At 35.0% G+C, this 13,737-nt stretch overlaps 5 protein-coding genes across 6 annotated transcripts in view; all 5 read right to left on the bottom strand.

Moving 5' to 3' along the window:
* The window catches only part of LOC106103502 (STAM-binding protein), a 4,678-nt gene extending 3,318 nt beyond the window's left edge, over positions 1 to 1,360 (bottom strand). The window contains exons 1-3 of the mRNA XM_013283281.1: positions 1,077 to 1,360; positions 613 to 880; positions 170 to 298 (exon numbers count right to left, since the gene is read on the bottom strand). Of these exons, the coding sequence (XP_013138735.1) occupies positions 170 to 298; positions 613 to 880; positions 1,077 to 1,195 (516 nt within the window). The 5' untranslated portion in view covers positions 1,196 to 1,360. The remainder of the gene's footprint in view (positions 1 to 169; positions 299 to 612; positions 881 to 1,076) is intronic.
* A 653-nt stretch (positions 1,361 to 2,013) lies between these two features.
* LOC106103503 (eukaryotic translation initiation factor 4 gamma-like) lies at positions 2,014 to 3,402 on the bottom strand. The gene is made up of 3 exons (XM_013283282.1): positions 3,120 to 3,402; positions 2,409 to 2,852; positions 2,014 to 2,024 (listed from the first exon to the last, which is right to left on the bottom strand). The coding sequence occupies exons 1-3, from the start codon at positions 3,400 to 3,402 to the stop codon at positions 2,014 to 2,016; spliced, it is 738 nt and encodes a 245-aa protein (XP_013138736.1).
* A 928-nt stretch (positions 3,403 to 4,330) lies between these two features.
* Positions 4,331 to 8,337, bottom strand: LOC106103801 (uncharacterized protein DDB_G0284459-like). Of its 2 annotated transcripts, XM_013283684.1 has the most exons (3): positions 7,826 to 8,337; positions 5,058 to 7,401; positions 4,331 to 4,991 (listed from the first exon to the last, which is right to left on the bottom strand). In XM_013283684.1, the coding sequence occupies exons 1-3, from the start codon at positions 8,061 to 8,063 to the stop codon at positions 4,352 to 4,354; spliced, it is 3,222 nt and encodes a 1,073-aa protein (XP_013139138.1). In that variant the 5' UTR covers positions 8,064 to 8,337; the 3' UTR covers positions 4,331 to 4,351. The 2 variants fall into 2 exon arrangements, with proteins under 2 accessions (XP_013139138.1, XP_013139137.1); XM_013283683.1 differs by having other exon boundaries at positions 4,331 to 7,401; positions 7,826 to 8,327.
* A 495-nt stretch (positions 8,338 to 8,832) lies between these two features.
* On the bottom strand, positions 8,833 to 10,577 carry LOC106103802 (coiled-coil domain-containing protein 86-like). The gene has a single exon (XM_013283685.1). It carries the CDS (start codon positions 10,396 to 10,398, stop codon positions 8,842 to 8,844), a length of 1,557 nt encoding a protein of 518 aa, XP_013139139.1. The 5' UTR covers positions 10,399 to 10,577; the 3' UTR covers positions 8,833 to 8,841.
* On the bottom strand, positions 10,409 to 13,549 carry LOC106103504. Its single transcript, XM_013283283.1, has 3 exons — positions 13,219 to 13,549; positions 10,694 to 13,025; positions 10,409 to 10,478 (listed from the first exon to the last, which is right to left on the bottom strand). The coding sequence occupies exons 1-3, from the start codon at positions 13,448 to 13,450 to the stop codon at positions 10,409 to 10,411; spliced, it is 2,634 nt and encodes an 877-aa protein (XP_013138737.1). The 5' UTR covers positions 13,451 to 13,549.
* Positions 13,550 to 13,737: the final 188 nt, after the last annotated feature.

Consider the following 13,737-nt stretch of genomic DNA (forward strand, 5'->3'; position numbering starts at 1 on the left):
AGATATCAGTAACCAAAGACTAATAAAAACTCAAAAAGTAAAAACCACAAGATTGTGACTTAGCATAGTATAAGAGTCACTAATGTACACTTAGATATTAGATTAGTTATCCAAAAATGACAATCTTAGTTAAATGCAAAGTATCTAGGGGTTGATAAAAGTGTAATACCGCATGCAGCAAATGTGGTGTGGTAGTGCTCCCGTTCTGACTGTTCTCATCTGCCTGAAGACGCTCAGCGAGCTTAGCATCTTCTAACTCCTGCTTCTTTCTTGCTTCTTCCATAATTAGTCTTTTCTTCTGTAATCATAAAAAAAACAATTTGCAGAATCAACTTACATTCAGTTTTTAGATTTCAACACTATCCACAATAATTTACAATAAACCATATGTCTATCATATGAATTTTTTGTAAATACCAGCTCATGTCTGCGACTCTGTCCGATTGGAATGAAATAAAACAAAGGTAAGTGCTTAATGTGTTCTTCCAGACTATCTTCTACCTCTATGTCAAATTTCAATTAAAACTATTAAGCAGTTTAGGCTACATACTCTAAGAAACATCCATGTAAACTTTCGCATTTATAATTTAAGATAAAATAAACAATATTTACCTCATTCTCCTTATATAGCTCATGTTCTCTAGTATACTGTTCAAGAAGTTTTTGTTTTAATTTCTCTGCTTTAGGCATCACTTCTTTTAATTTGAGTTGATTAACTGAGCGAACATCCACAGGGACAGTATTGTATTCTGGATGCTTTCTTATCTTTTCAAGAAATAATGTCATGAACTTCATATACAATATATAGGCATTTTCAAGGCTGCCCTCAGCCAAGTACACATTAGCCATCCTGACCATTTCTAAACCTGACCTGTAATACCTAAAAAATAAATATGTATGGATAAAACTTAATTACATTCATACCTATACACTACACATATTAAGTAAGATAGTTTGACTTGATGATTGTACCAGAGGTCCCGAAATCATCCTAAATCAAATTCGTTTTCAGACACTGATGTCCCTAACCTAACAAATCAATAAAGATATTGGATTTAAGAATTTTAACATGTTACCTTCTTGGTGGTACATTAGCGTCAACTTCAACCATAGTCCCGTAATGGGCTAACTGTTTTACTCTCACAGCTGGTTCTAATGAAGCCAAATCTGTTTGTCGTGATCTTTTATCAGACATAGCTATTGTTAATTGTATTAAAATATAGATTTATGAGAATATTAATAATCAATGAATCATTCGGTAAAGATATTACGAAATAATCCTGATTAATTTTATAGCTCTAAGCTGTGGCTACCTAAGGTAAATACCTTAAAAAAACCTTATAAAACAATACAAGTATTCAAAATTCTTGTATACAATTTACCATTTTTACTCCAATTGACATTGACATTAAATATTTTTGACAGACAGGTGACAGTTGAAAATGTTCTATTCTATGGCAAAGAGTAGAGTAACTATGCAAAGTGGAAAGAGGGCGTTACTATCGTCTCGTGCCCTACATTGCATTATACCTTTACAGTGCAACGTCTTGGTCTTAATACTCACAATTTCGAATATGGTGTTTATTTTTCTTACTTACTTTTATGTTAATCCATAAATGTTATCTGTTATTCAATGTCGCGACTTCCATCAGATATACCTCTTAATCAAAATTATCTGTACAAAGATGGTTGCCTATCTCTATCTTTTATGTTTAACCAAACGATAGGAAATGGAAATACACATTCAGGGTCTTTACTTCGAAAAAGTACAAAAGATAATAATAATATTTGCAAAAACGTACGTTTAAAAAAACGTCCTTCATTAATGTGATGGAATTAATCCGTGAGCATTTTACGGCAAAGTAACAAAAATGTCATTAAAAAAGTAGTATTTGATGAACCCCTCAGAATTTAAGTAAATTATTTCAAAGCCCTTGACGAATGTACTACAGGTGCTTTCAGGATTACTATTAATCATGCAACACCTTGTATATATTTTTAATCCTTCAGTAGTTATTCGATCTCTAATAGAATCAAGCTGACCTTTAACATGACCTACTATATCGGAACTGCCATTAGCGGATTGTAAGCGTTGCAAATGTATTAAAGTCAAAATCAACAAAGTAGCCTTTTTATTATAAAAAAGTAAAAAACAAAACACCAACAAAAAAGTGGACTCCAAACACAACATGCAAGAAAAAAGAAAAAAAGGCGCATAACATTGTTATACATTTTATACAAAACCATAAACGCTGGGTAAGCAGAGGGCCAAAGATCGTAAATAAGCTTGCATGGTTTTGGGCCTCTAGATATTAAGTCTTGACATTCTATGTTGTAAGTATTAGGATTCAGTTGTTGCAAAAGTAGTATAAGGTTTTGTTTGAACGTCAATTTAGGTTTACGTTTACGTGCCTTTTCGCGGTTCTTCCTTTGTAGTCTATTCATTTCTTCTTGAGCTCTCAGGTCCTGAGCTCGAAATTCAGCTTTTTGTTTAGCTATTGCCTCAGCACGTTCATCTGCCCTTTGCTTAGCTTGTTCCTTAGCTCGAGCTTTTTCTTCTTTGATAGCAAGTGCCGTAGCTCGATCCTTATCTTTTTCCGCACCTTTTTCCTTAGCCTTTTCCTTGGCTCGTTGTTTAACACTTTCCGCTCGTTGCTTAGCTCGCTCCTTAGCTTGTTTTTTATCCTCCTTATCTTGTTTCTTATTCTCCTTAGCTTGCTTCCTATCCTCCTTAGCTTGCATCTTAGCCTCCGCAGCTTGCTTCTTAGCTCCCGCAAGTTGTTTCTTACTATCGGTAGCTTGCTTCTTACCCTCCGATTTACTTCTAGAAGAACCGGTTATTGGACTTGGTGCTGATCGAGAAGATCGAGAAGATGGAGAAGATTCAGGGATTTGATCTGGCCTTTTATAAATTACGATTTTTTTTGGTATTATTACAGACGTTTTGCGATATTTACATATTTGTTTTTTTGGAAAGCCACGGAGTTCCCTCATAAAACAAAATTTCTCTCTTCTCGGATTGACTCCTCGGGTACTTGTCAACGGTTTTTTATGGCGTAGAAACCTAATGAGTGGGCCTGTTGGCTTTAACATAACTTCTCTTGATTTTGTGTAAATACGTCTTGTATTGCTACCAGTGCTACGTTTTCCTATGCTTTTGCTCCTAACAAAGAATCTGACTCTACTGGGTTGTTTCTTCTTCTTTTTTCGTTTAGTTTTCCTAGATTTCCCAGTTTTCCCGAGTTTTCCAGTTTTTCCAGGTTGACCAGGTTTCCCAGGTTGACCGGGTTTCCCAGGTTTCTCATCCTTTTTACTAGTTGTATCTGTATCTTTTTTTATACTTGTATCCGATTTCGAAACTTTTTCTTCCTTAAATTTTTGCGGAACAGTGCCGCGAGTCATAAAAGACTTTTTACTTTTAATGTATTTAAAAATTCGTGTAGGACCGACGCTACATGTGTTCGTAGCCATTGTAGCGGTAAGAGATCGAAAAAGTGGTTTTTGTGGAAAAGTCGTAGATTTGCTTGATTTTCGAGGTATTTTTACTTCATCCTGTAGACGGGCACCAATAGATATTGACCGAGTACAACGTATCGGACTGGGAAAAAATTTATAAATGTGGACGGGTTTGTTCGCTAACATTTCCTGTGAACGTCTTCTAGCAAAAGATTTACGGTCTTGTAACACTAGCCCTGGCGGCTTACAAACAGTTTTACCTTTTTCAGGGGGAAGTTTTTTCTTTGCCTTTTGTTTCTTTAGTGGTTTCAAAGGTAATTTTATTTCAGTTGTAATACTGCCAACAGAATGCGAGCGGGGTTTTGGAAAAAACTTTATAATTTTAGTTGCTGCTGTGAAGCATGCAGAGCTAGATTTAGATTTGACTTTGCCTGTTGATGGGGGTCTTGGATTACTTGTATTGACACCTGAAGTCATTGAACGCTCGTGAGGCGGAGGAACATATTTTACTACAGTATTGGATTTCGAAGATTCAGTACTTGGGCTCTGTGTAGGCATCTCGACATCAGTATTGCTAGACATATGTCGACCTATCGGGGTAGGTGCTGGCATATACTTTTTCACATAAAAAGGTTTATCATATTTCTTAGCGTTCTTCTTCTCTTCTTTTTCACTTTCTTTCTTTCCAGGATTATCCTTTTCTTTGCTAGGATTGTTAACTTTCTTTGCTACTTTCTCATTTTTCTTTCCAGGATTCCCTTTTTCTTGGCCAGGATTGTTAACTTTCTTTGCTTCTTTTTCATTTTTCTTTCCAGGATTCCCTTTTTCTTTGCCAGGATTATTAGCTTTCTTTTCTTCTTTCACATTCTTCTTACCGGGATTACCTTTCTCTTTGTCAGTATTTTNNNTTCTTTTCTTCTTTCTTAACAGACTTCTCTTTTTCTTTGTCAGATTTTTTATCTTTTTTCTCTACTTTCTCACTTTTCTTACCAGAATTCCCTTTTTCTTTGTCAGGATTTTTACCTTTCTTTTCTTCTTTCTTAACAGACTTTTCCTGTACTTTAGTTTCTTTGGTTTTTTTAGCCTTCTTCTCTTCTTTCTCCAGTTTTTTAACGGACTTCTGTTTTTCTTTCTCAGTTTTTTTCGCACTCTTTTCTTTCTCTTTCTCGGGTTTATTAATTTTCTTTTTTTCTTCTTTTTCAAGTTTTTTAACACTCTTGTCTTCTTCTTTGTCACGTTTCTTAACAGTCTTTTTTTCTTCCTTTTCGCGTTTTTTAACGCTCTTAATTTCTTCTTTGTCTTGTTTTTTGTTGTCTTTCTTTTCTTCTTTTTCACGTTTCTTAATGTTCTTGTCTTCTTGTTTGTTAGGTTTCTTGACGTCTTTTTTTTGTTCTTTTTCTTGTTTCGTCACGACCTTCTTTTCCTCTTTTTCACGTTTCTTAACACTCTTGTCTGATTCTTTGTCAGGTTTTTTGATGTCTTTCTTTTCTTCTTTTTCACGTTTCTTAACGCTCTTATCTGATTCTTTGTCAGATTTTTTGACGTCTTTCTTTGCCTCTTTTTCACGTTTCTTAACGCTCTTGTCTGATTCTTTGTCAGATTTTTTGACGTCTTTCTTTGCCTCTTTTTCACGTTTCTTAACGCTTATGTCTGGTTCTTTGTCGCGTTTCTTGGTATCCTTCTTGTCTTCTTTCTCACGTTTTTTAATGCTCTTTTCTTCTTCCTTTCCACTTTTCTTGCCTTCCTTTTCTTTTTCAATTTTTTTAGCCTTCTTCTCTTTTTGTACCACATTGTCTTCTTGTTTTTTTTCTTTTGATTTAGGAACCGAACAAATTTTGGATTTTATGGTATTACATGATACCGTACGTGAAGGCGGTCGGACAGGTGGGAACAACTTGTGCACTGAAATAATTTTAAACGATTTTTTGCCGCAGATAGTACGATCACAGCATGACGAATAAGGGGCCAACGTAGATTTAGAAGTACTACATACACGTAGCTTGATGCCACTACCTACAGTATTTGTCTTACAATGAGGTGCTGGAAAAAATTTCATCACTTTTGTCCGATTTTTTTCGCATTTATCTCCTTTAGCAGCCTGATTGTTTGTAGCTTGAGTATGAACACATCCACCTGGACAAGGCGGGTGGACACATTTTATAACAGACGTCGTGGATACAGCCATATGTTTAGTAGGTGTGGTGGTTGAACACCAACGATTGGATAATTTTCTCCTTTTCGTGCTCTTACCGGATTTAGTGTCGATGTTATTACAACTTTTATTCTTAGGCAATTTAGAAATACATGCAAATTCATTAGTATTTGAACATGCTCCACATATAGCCGTCTGGAGCACTTTAGTTAAAGATTTTGGTCCGCAAATCTGAACCTTCCCATCCCGACTTTTTTTTCCTCGAGTGCTTTTAATTAAAATTTCTTGGCATTTTTTATTCAATTTTTGTTTTTGCTTCGTATCGCTTTCTATCTGTTTGTCTTTCCCTTGTTTATCTTGTTTCTTATCTGAACTGTTGTCTATCGATTTTTTAGTACTACTTTTTTTCTTCCAACACCCACTGCAAGTGGTATATTTATTTTTGCTTGCATTTGAAGAGGTTTCTATACCTCTACTTTTACTAGACTGTTTAAATGTAACACTTTTATGGCTTTTCTTTCCAACATAAGACGACGGAGCTCCTTCGCATGGTAACACCGCTAAATTCGTGGAACTGTCGGGAAGACGCAATTTAGTCGTTGTTGTTGTCGTGTATTGTGTACACTTCGAGGACTTTTTCTGACTATCTGTACCTTTCATTTTCTTCTTATTAGTTATACAAGAAGTAGCTTTATTTTTCTTGAACATTGCATAACATTTCTTTTTATTCTTACAGTAAGCGCATTTCATTTCTTTTATATTTTTACTCGGTTTTTTAGTTTCTTTCTTTTTAATTTTGCTCTTTGCATCATGATGGGGTCGAAAGGGATAAGTAATTAACCATACAAGGCCTAAAATTAAAAGGCAAGGTAACCATATAATTACAATCGTAATAAAAAGAAAATATTTAATTGCGGCACAAAATAAACCAAATATGCCAGCATGTTTAGATTGTTTGCAGGTATCACATACATTTGGTTCAACTTTGATCCATTTCTTACATATCCTTGTTGGTTCGCAAACATTTACAGCAGTCGGTCCTCCCGAAAAAGATTTCGTCTTCGTATGGTCAGCAGTAGCAATGTTTTTCTCTTTACTTTTAGTTTTTAATGTCTGCACATTGACGTTATCAAAACCATCGCTCTTTTTCAAAATAGACTTTCGTGTATCTAGTTCCAAACAACTGCAAGGGATTTCATACTTTTTTATACTTTCAGTTTTCTTGGCGTCTTTTGGCTTTAATAGGTATATGTTAGACACGGTGGTGCGCTCAGTCACTTTAAGTAAATTAGGGGCAGCAGGGTTGTCACTCTGAGATTGAACGAAAGATGACTTCTTCTTAGGTTTTTCTGAATTAACATCTTCAAGTGAGTAATGTTTACAGCATAAACATTTGTCACGTTTCGCATCACTTTGTAGGAACTTATAAAATACATTTAAATTGTAGTTCAATTGACGTTTTCGTTGAATACAACGTTGAAACCCAAATAAACTAATCTGGCTATTTTTAGTTCGTTCTTTTTTAATACCAGACTTTTTCTGTGAGATATTTTGTTCTTTCTCTTCTTCGTTAACGTCACGTTCGTACAATACTTTAACTTCGTTATTAACTCGATGTTCCACATTTATGTCACGGATTTCGTGTTCGTTGACCACAACAACGTTATGAGAATCAATAGCTGTTATTTCATTAATCTTATCTTTGCCCAAAAAACTAAATGATGACAAAATACTTTTTAAAGGCTTAAAATCAATAGACTTCTTTCCAGTGAATTCTTTCCGCCGTGCACGTTCTGAAAAACACGTATTTTTTTATTTTATCTATTTCCTACTCACAGAAGAGTTTCCCAATCCCTGGCAACATGAGAACACCTTTTCAAATTTTTGTTACCTTTCATCAAACCCAAACATTGATTTTCAAATTTCTGACAATACGAAGAAAAACTATCGTACATTTACTTAAATAAGACGTTTTCTTTAAATTAACTTCCTTAATTCTACTCTCATTAAAGCTAGTCTCTTAAAATCCTTTTTATGTGTCCATATCTGACTTATCGAAATACTAATTTATCAGTGATATCAAATTTAGAAAAATGTAAAAACTATTCTAGCTTTTTTAAGGCTAAAGCTACATTAAATTAAGCTTCAATGATTTTAACAGACTATTACTACAACTCAATTGCTAAAGAATACAAACTTATTACTAGGCAATCTTACTTGTGTATTGTTTTGATTCAAGACTTGATTTTTCGTCATTCTTTAAAGACACATAGGCCAAATCACTTGTTCTATCGTTTGTAGCTTCTTCAGTCTCTCTGCTAAGGTTTTGTTTCTTTTTCTCTCGATGCTTTGATTTATTATGATTAAAACGGATGCCGGCAAAACTTCCTCGTTCATTTTCAACTTTGTACTTGACGTTACAATAACCGCGTAACTTTCCAGTATCCCCGTCCATTGATCGTCGGGGTTAAATAATATGTTCTTAACAGTTTTACTTTTAATGCCAAAGATGTCATCGGAATGTAACAAATTCATAAAATTATCACATTAAGGTCACAATTTGTATAATTTATTAATTTGCAAAAGTAAATACGTCAGTGTTTAATCTAATAACTTGAAGGAGTCCGTCATGGCAATATTAGTATAGTCAAATAAGGATATCACGCCCGGTAAGAGGGGCTGCTATCACGGTTAGTTCTGTTACAAAATATTTAAAACTTCATGGTTATATAAAATTTGCATAAAAGAAAAAAAAGTACATGCAACTGCAATACGAAAATGTACTTTTGATATTTTTTTGGAATAAGTAGGTTGGCGCTAGTGGGCTGCCATAATCTAGTTTGACTTATGCCTACCCGGTCAGATATCCTTGTCGGTCTATATTTTGTCTTCAATACAAATTGATTGATTTTTTTGTATGAGAGCGATAATTCTTTTTACATTGAATTCCATAAATGGACTGGCTATAAACTGCGTTATGTCCAATTTGATTATTTCCGATTAGAAGAGTATTTGAATTCGAAATCATCGAAAAAGATGGAAATGTCCAGCAACAACCTATCCATTACATCACCTTCGCAAAATCTGGAATTTTTCTTTCGATATTACGTACAGAACCCAATTTTACTATCAATCGATATAGAATAGTTAGTTATAAGGTTGCAAATGAGCAAGCGAAAATGTAAATTAAAATTACAACTAATGTTATTTATTCTAGTAAGTAAAACTTTATATTAACAAAACATTCTTTTAATAATAAAAAAATAAAACATAAAACACCAACAAAATAGTGGACTCCATATACAGCATGCAAGTACAAAGAATATAAGGTGACAAACACTGTTATACATTTTATACAAAACCATAAATGCTGGATAGGCAGAGGGCCAAATGTCATGAATTATTTTACACGGTCTATTCGGTGAAGCCATCATATCTTCACATTTTACCTCATAACCTGATGAAGCCAGTTTCTTAAAAGCTTTACCAGCGTTTTTTTTTAAGTTCTTTTTTCCTTTCTTTTTTCGTGGTTTACTTTTTTTTCCTCGACCTTTCAATGCCTTAGCTCGATTTTTAGCTTTTTGCTTAGCACGTTCTTTGGCTTTTTGTTTAGCCTGCGCCTTAGCTCGCTCTTTCTTTAACTTCTGCTCTTTTTCTTTTTGGCTAAGCGATTTGGCTGTTGAACTTCGTTGTTTAGCTTTTTGTTTAGCTAATGCCTCAGCCCGTTGTTTTTCTTTTTGTTTAGCAGCTGCCTTAGCTTGTTCTTTACTTTTTCCTTTAGCTTTTTCTTTGGCTAGTTGCTTTTTCCGTTCCGCTAGTTGCTTTTTCCGTTCCGCTAGTTGCTTAGCCTGTAATGCACTTTTGGACGAGCCAGGTGTTGGACTACCAGACGAACTTCGAGGTGAACTTCGAGAAGACTGAGATGTTTTAGGGCTTTTAGCACCTTTCTTACATATCAGGATTTTACGCTGGTCATCAGCTGCTTTACGTAATTTCCTTTTTTGTTGAAACTTACGGTATCCAGTAACGAAGCAACATTCTGGTTTTCTCGTGTTAACTCCACGGGTACATGTCACAACTTGTGACCTTGGCTGAAACCTAATGACAGGATAGGTGGTTTGTAACATTACTTTTCTAGATCTTGTCTGAACGGGTTTCGTACTAAATCCAGTACTACGTTTTTTTAGGTGCTCCCGTTCGTGACTTTGTTTCTCGCATGGTGTTAAATTTTGTGTTGCACAGGGTTTCGTTCCTGGTGTTGTGCCGGGTTTAGTTCCTGGTGTTGTGCCGGGTTTCGTTCCTGGTTTTGTGCAGGGTTTCGGCCCTGGCGTTGATGAGATTTTTGCTCCTGATGTTAAACAGGGTTTCTTTCCCGGAGGTGTGGCGGGTTTCGTTCCTGGTACAGTACATGGTTTCGCAGGTTTTTTTGACTTTTCTGTGTCTTTTGAACTCTGTTTTAAACATATATCTCCCTTAAATTTTCGGGGCACTGTGCCGCGATGCATTATAGACTTATGAGTTTTTATGTATTTAATAATTTGAGTTGGGGCGGCACTACATGTACTTGTACCCGTTGTAACGGAAAGAGACCGAAAAAATGTCTTTTGTGGAAAAGACGTCGATTTGCTAGACTTCCTAGGTAATTTGATTTCCTCTTTAATACATGCTCCAACTCCTAGTGTCCGAGTGTTGTATCGAGGGGCAGGGAAAAATTTACAAACTCGAGCGGGTTTCCTTGGTATCATATCCTGGGAATGTCTTCTATCATAAGACTTTCGGTCTTCTATCATAAGGCCTGCGTTACAATCTTCTTTTGGTGGAGGTGGAGGTTTCTTTTTTTTCGGCTGTTTTGGCTGTTTTTCTAATGGCTCTATGGGTAATATGATTTCACAAGTACTGCAAGCTATAGTGCTTGAGCAGGGTTTGGGGAAAAAATTTACTACTTTACTAGACGACGACAAGCAAGCAGAGCTAGATTTAGATTTCACTTTTTTGCATGATGGCAACTTTAGTTTTCTTGTGTTAACAGACGAATGAACTAGGCGCTGATGTGGTACAGGAAAAAATTTCACGACAGTAGTAGACTTCCGAGGTTTTTTAGGTTTAGGTAATCGAGTGTTACTAGAGACGTGACGATTTTTCGGACAAGGCGCTTTAATAAATTTCTTAACAGAAATACGTTTCTCGGTTTTTTTAGCGCACTTTTTTTTAAGAGATTTAAAAAAACTAGAAGTTTGTAACATCATGGTATTACTTGATATTGTACGTACTTCTGGACGAACGGGAGCATACATCTTGCTCACTGATACAACCCTTAATGGTTGTCTATCACAAGTCATGCGATTGCAACGTCGTAAACGAGGAAGAGACTTGTCCTTTGAAGTACGTTGCGGTATACAAATATTACTACCAACAGACATAGTCCTTCGAGGTGGCGGTGGTAGGAATTTCATAACAGTTTTAGGTTTGCTACTCTTTCTTTTCTTCCTCTTTTGTTTAGTTTTCTTGCGTTTTTTACCGTCGCCTCCTCCAGCGGCCTGTCTACGAGCAGCTCTAGCAGCACAGCCACCTGGACATGGTGACGGAAGACATCTTGTAGCTGATGATCTAGTTACTTCTAGATTTCTTTTTAAATTATGCATAACGTATTTAGACTGACGACTTAAGCATTTTCTTCTTTTTTTCAGTGCAATGCAAGCCGCCGCTGTGCTATTGCAGCTTTTAATTTTAGGTATTTTACGTACATTTGCCATTTGATTTGTAGTCGAGCATGTTCCACGGAGAGCTGATTGGAGTAATTTTGATAAAGATTTAGGTACACAAACCTCAATTTTTCTCCGATTTAATTTCCCTTTACAACTTTTGATTACAATTGCTTGACATTGATTATTCAGATCTGTATTTTGATCCGATTCTTGTTGGTCTTCGTTCGTGTCCCCACAGATGTCAACCGATTGTTCATTTTTGTCTCGACATCCACTACAGACTTTATTTTTGCTTATTTTTACATAGGTTTCACTTGACCTTCCTTGACATGGTTGTTTAAAGCTTACACTTTTTTGTCTTTTTTTTATACATGCACCGATTTCTTCATTAGGAAACATAGCTACAGTTGTGGTACCTTCAGGAACATAAAATCCAGTAGGTGTAACCGTATATTGTGTACAGTCCGAGCACGTTTTTGCACATTTTTTACCTATGCCTTTCTTTTTTTTAGAATCTGAAGGCGCAGGTTTCTTTTTCTTAAATAATGGTTTATGTTTTTCCTTGTTCTCGGATTTGTTAGGCTTTTTTTCTTTTTTAATACGCTGACGGGGTTTATCTTTCTTCTTTTTCTTCTCTTTACATCTTCTTCTTCTTCTCTTTGTTTTCGCGCCTTTTGAACTACCTGATGCTTTATGAGGTCGGCAAGGATAAGTAATTAACCATCCAAGACCTAAAACTAAAATGCAAGGAAACCATATGATTAAAGTCATGATAAAAAGAAGATATTTCATTGCAGCTTTCAAAAAATCGAACAGCTCAACCGATTTTTTGGAGTTTTTTCGGCTAGTGCTAATTTTGGGTTCGACTTGTACATTTGTGTTGCTTATCTTAGCAGCTGGTTTACAAAGATTAACACCCTTATAAGGAGGCTTAAGATTCAAGTTATCTTTAGTATCTAATTTTTGTTCTTTATCCGTTTTAATTTCTTTATCGTTAGTTTTTAATTTTATTAAATCAGTGCTTTTATTTATTTTTAAATCAGTGTTTTTGGGATCTTCAGTCTTTTTTAAAATAGACTTTCTTTTATCAAGTTCCGAACAACGAAAGAGAGATTTATTTTTTCGTAAACTTTGCAATTTCTTATAATATTTCGGCTTCAGCAGATATACATTAGATATACTACTGTGCTGAGTGAAATTGACTAAATTGTAATGAGCAGGAGCCGCACTCTGAGATTTCACAAAAGACGATTTCTTCTTGGGTTTATCTAAATTTAAATCTTCGAAAGAATAGTGTTTACAGCGTAACACATTATGGTGTTTTGCGTCACCATGTAAAAGCTTATAAAACACGCTTAAATTATAGTTTATATGACGTTTTCGTTGGATACAACGTTGGAAACCAAATAAACTTGTCTGACTATTTTTAGTCTCTATATTTCTAGTGCTATATCTTCTTGGTGAGGTAATCTGTTTAGTTTTTTCTTTTCTGTTAAAGTCTCGCTTGTACAATACTTTAACTTCATTATCGCCTTGACTCCTCAAATTGTCATCACTTGATTCGATCTTATTTATAAAAGTGACGTTGCCAGGGCTAATAGAGATTCCCTTTATTTTACTTTTACCCACAAAACTGCATGATGATAATATCCTTTTTAAAGGTTTGAAATCGATAGATGTCTTTCTTAAGCCTCTTTTGCATCGCGTACATTCTGAAAAATAACACTTCTGTAATATACAGTTACAATCAGCGTCACCCAGAACTATGTTTTTGGGAGTTCGTCAAACCAGTTTCTTGTGGAAGGTATCCACGATGAGAAACAGCTTGGATATATCTGCTCTACATTTATCCATCGCATAGTTACTAGGCTTAAGGACAATCTCTAATTAAATACATATGCTTACTTGTGTATTCCTTTGAGATGCTGTTTGTTTTTCTGTTAATAACTGGAGATTCAGAAAGCCAATCAGTTGTACTAATGTAATCCGTAGTTTCGTCTACATTACAATAACTTCGTCTCTTCTCTCGATACTTAGATTTGCGATTGAAATGGATCGCCCTGAATGTTCTCCTTTCATTTTCAAGTGTATAGGTGACATTGCGTATACCGTGTACAGTGCCTGTATCCCCATCCATTCTTATAGAAAATTAAATAAAATTGCATTTTCTTTCATTTTAATTATAATACTAATATAATCTAAATAAATATCGACGTAAATAAAATCATAAAATATAGTTAGTATAGCCGACAACAAAAGTAAAAACAATATGACAGTTTCTACTCCGGTACACTTTAGTAAAAAATGTTTATAGTGTGTCTAAATAATTTAGTTTAGTTTGACAATTCATTTCAAATTTAGTAGGGATGGGTTGTGTAAAATCAGTCATGAATCTTATCGATTTTCGATTTTTATTCTTATAGA

Source organism: Papilio polytes, unplaced genomic scaffold (assembly GCF_000836215.1).
Source record: "Papilio polytes unplaced genomic scaffold, Ppol_1.0 DF823731.1, whole genome shotgun sequence".
NCBI lineage: Eukaryota > Metazoa > Arthropoda > Insecta > Lepidoptera > Papilionidae > Papilio > Papilio polytes.

Excerpts from the sequence above, each read along its gene's own strand:
- LOC106103503 (XM_013283282.1), bottom strand. The coding sequence starts at position 3,402 with ATGACTCGCGGCACTGTTCCGCAAAAATTTAAGGAAGAAAAAGTTTCG. Across the intron at positions 2,853-3,119 it reads CACTGGTAGCAATACAAGAC|CACCAAGTCCAATAACCGGT; the intron begins GTATTTACACAA and ends CTTCTCGATCAG.
- LOC106103802 (XM_013283685.1), bottom strand. The coding sequence starts at position 10,398 with ATGATAGAAGACCGAAAGTCTTATGATAGAAGACATTCCCAGGATATG.
- LOC106103504 (XM_013283283.1), bottom strand. The coding sequence starts at position 13,450 with ATGGATGGGGATACAGGCACTGTACACGGTATACGCAATGTCACCTAT. Across the intron at positions 13,026-13,218 it reads CATCTCAAAGGAATACACAA|AATGTACGCGATGCAAAAGA; the intron begins GTAAGCATATGT and ends GTTATTTTTCAG. Across the intron at positions 10,479-10,693 it reads AAACCTAAAAAACCTCGGAA|AGCCATTAGAAAAACAGCCA; the intron begins GTCTACTACTGT and ends TATTACCCATAG.